General features: G+C 51.9%; 1 protein-coding gene across 1 annotated transcript in view; it reads right to left on the bottom strand.

The window, feature by feature from the left end:
* WNT2 (wingless-type MMTV integration site family member 2) overlaps positions 1-999 on the bottom strand; it is a 19,290-nt gene that overhangs the window by 16,079 nt on the left and 2,212 nt on the right. Inside the window, exon 2 of the mRNA XM_009324105.1 lies at positions 17-315. Within this exon, the coding sequence (XP_009322380.1) occupies positions 17-315 (299 nt within the window). The remainder of the gene's footprint in view (positions 1-16; positions 316-999) is intronic.

The raw sequence follows: 999 nt of genomic DNA, 5'->3' as shown, positions 1-999 counted from the left end.
CCCGGCCGCTGCCGGCTCACCAGGCCCGGCACGTTGTCGCACATCACCCGCGACGAGCCCACGGCCCCCATGTACCTGCGGGAGGGAAGGGGCAGGGGAGCGCCGGGGGCCCGCGGCGACACCCGGGCACCGGCTCCGGGGGGGTCCTCAGCGCCCCGTCTGCGGGCAGGAGCCTTCCTCTGGCGGATCCAGAGCTGCAGCTGCCTCTGCCCTTTTGGTGGAAATCCTTTAAAAGTAGTCTCCGACGCTGTGTGTTTTAATAACGTGAAGCATGTAGGAGAACCCCAAACCCCGCTCTTACAGCTCCGTGCAGTACTTAAAAAAAAAAACAAACCACCAAAAACCTTGACAAAAATTAAATTACATCATCATCTGTATCCAGATGGTCTCTATTAGTCCTGAAATGTTTCGAAAGGTACCTTTTATAAAACCCAAACTCCTATAGGTGTCTTTTGAAGGGATCAAACAGAAGAAAATGTCCTTTTCTGGTATTTTCATTATTTTATACGATCATAAAATCGTTAAAGCCGTGATTTAAAAAAACCCAAACATTTAAGTGGCGGTTAGAAGACACCATGACAAAAAGCCACTGCAATAAATAACACTTATATGGCTATGGACACAGATAGATAGTCATTTTATTGAAATATGCTCGGTCTGATAAATCAGGCTGTGATCCCGCGTCAGCCAGTGCCCAAGGTTTAAACGTGCTCCCCAGGTTTATAAGAAGCGGTTTATCTCCTCTTCTACGCCAAGACTTTTCAGTCTGGGCTTGGTTGGGGTCCCCAGCTTGAGGGGCGGGTTTCTGTTTCCATCCTAACCCGTTACACGGACCCGTGTTTTGCAGCTCGCTTGGACGCCCCGCAACGAGACCAAATACCGTGCGAAAGGGGGTCCCGCGCTGCCCGCAGGGCTTTCGACCCTTTGCACTTGCAGCTTGCAGTTCAGCGAGGAGAAACTTTGCAGGAGGGAGGGGACGGGGAGGGCGAGGAAGAAGGG

Source organism: Pygoscelis adeliae, unplaced genomic scaffold, assembly GCF_000699105.1.
Source record: "Pygoscelis adeliae isolate BGI_AS28 unplaced genomic scaffold, ASM69910v1 Scaffold24, whole genome shotgun sequence".
Lineage (NCBI taxonomy): Eukaryota > Metazoa > Chordata > Aves > Sphenisciformes > Spheniscidae > Pygoscelis > Pygoscelis adeliae.
This window is presented reverse-complemented; position numbering and strand designations above follow the sequence as displayed.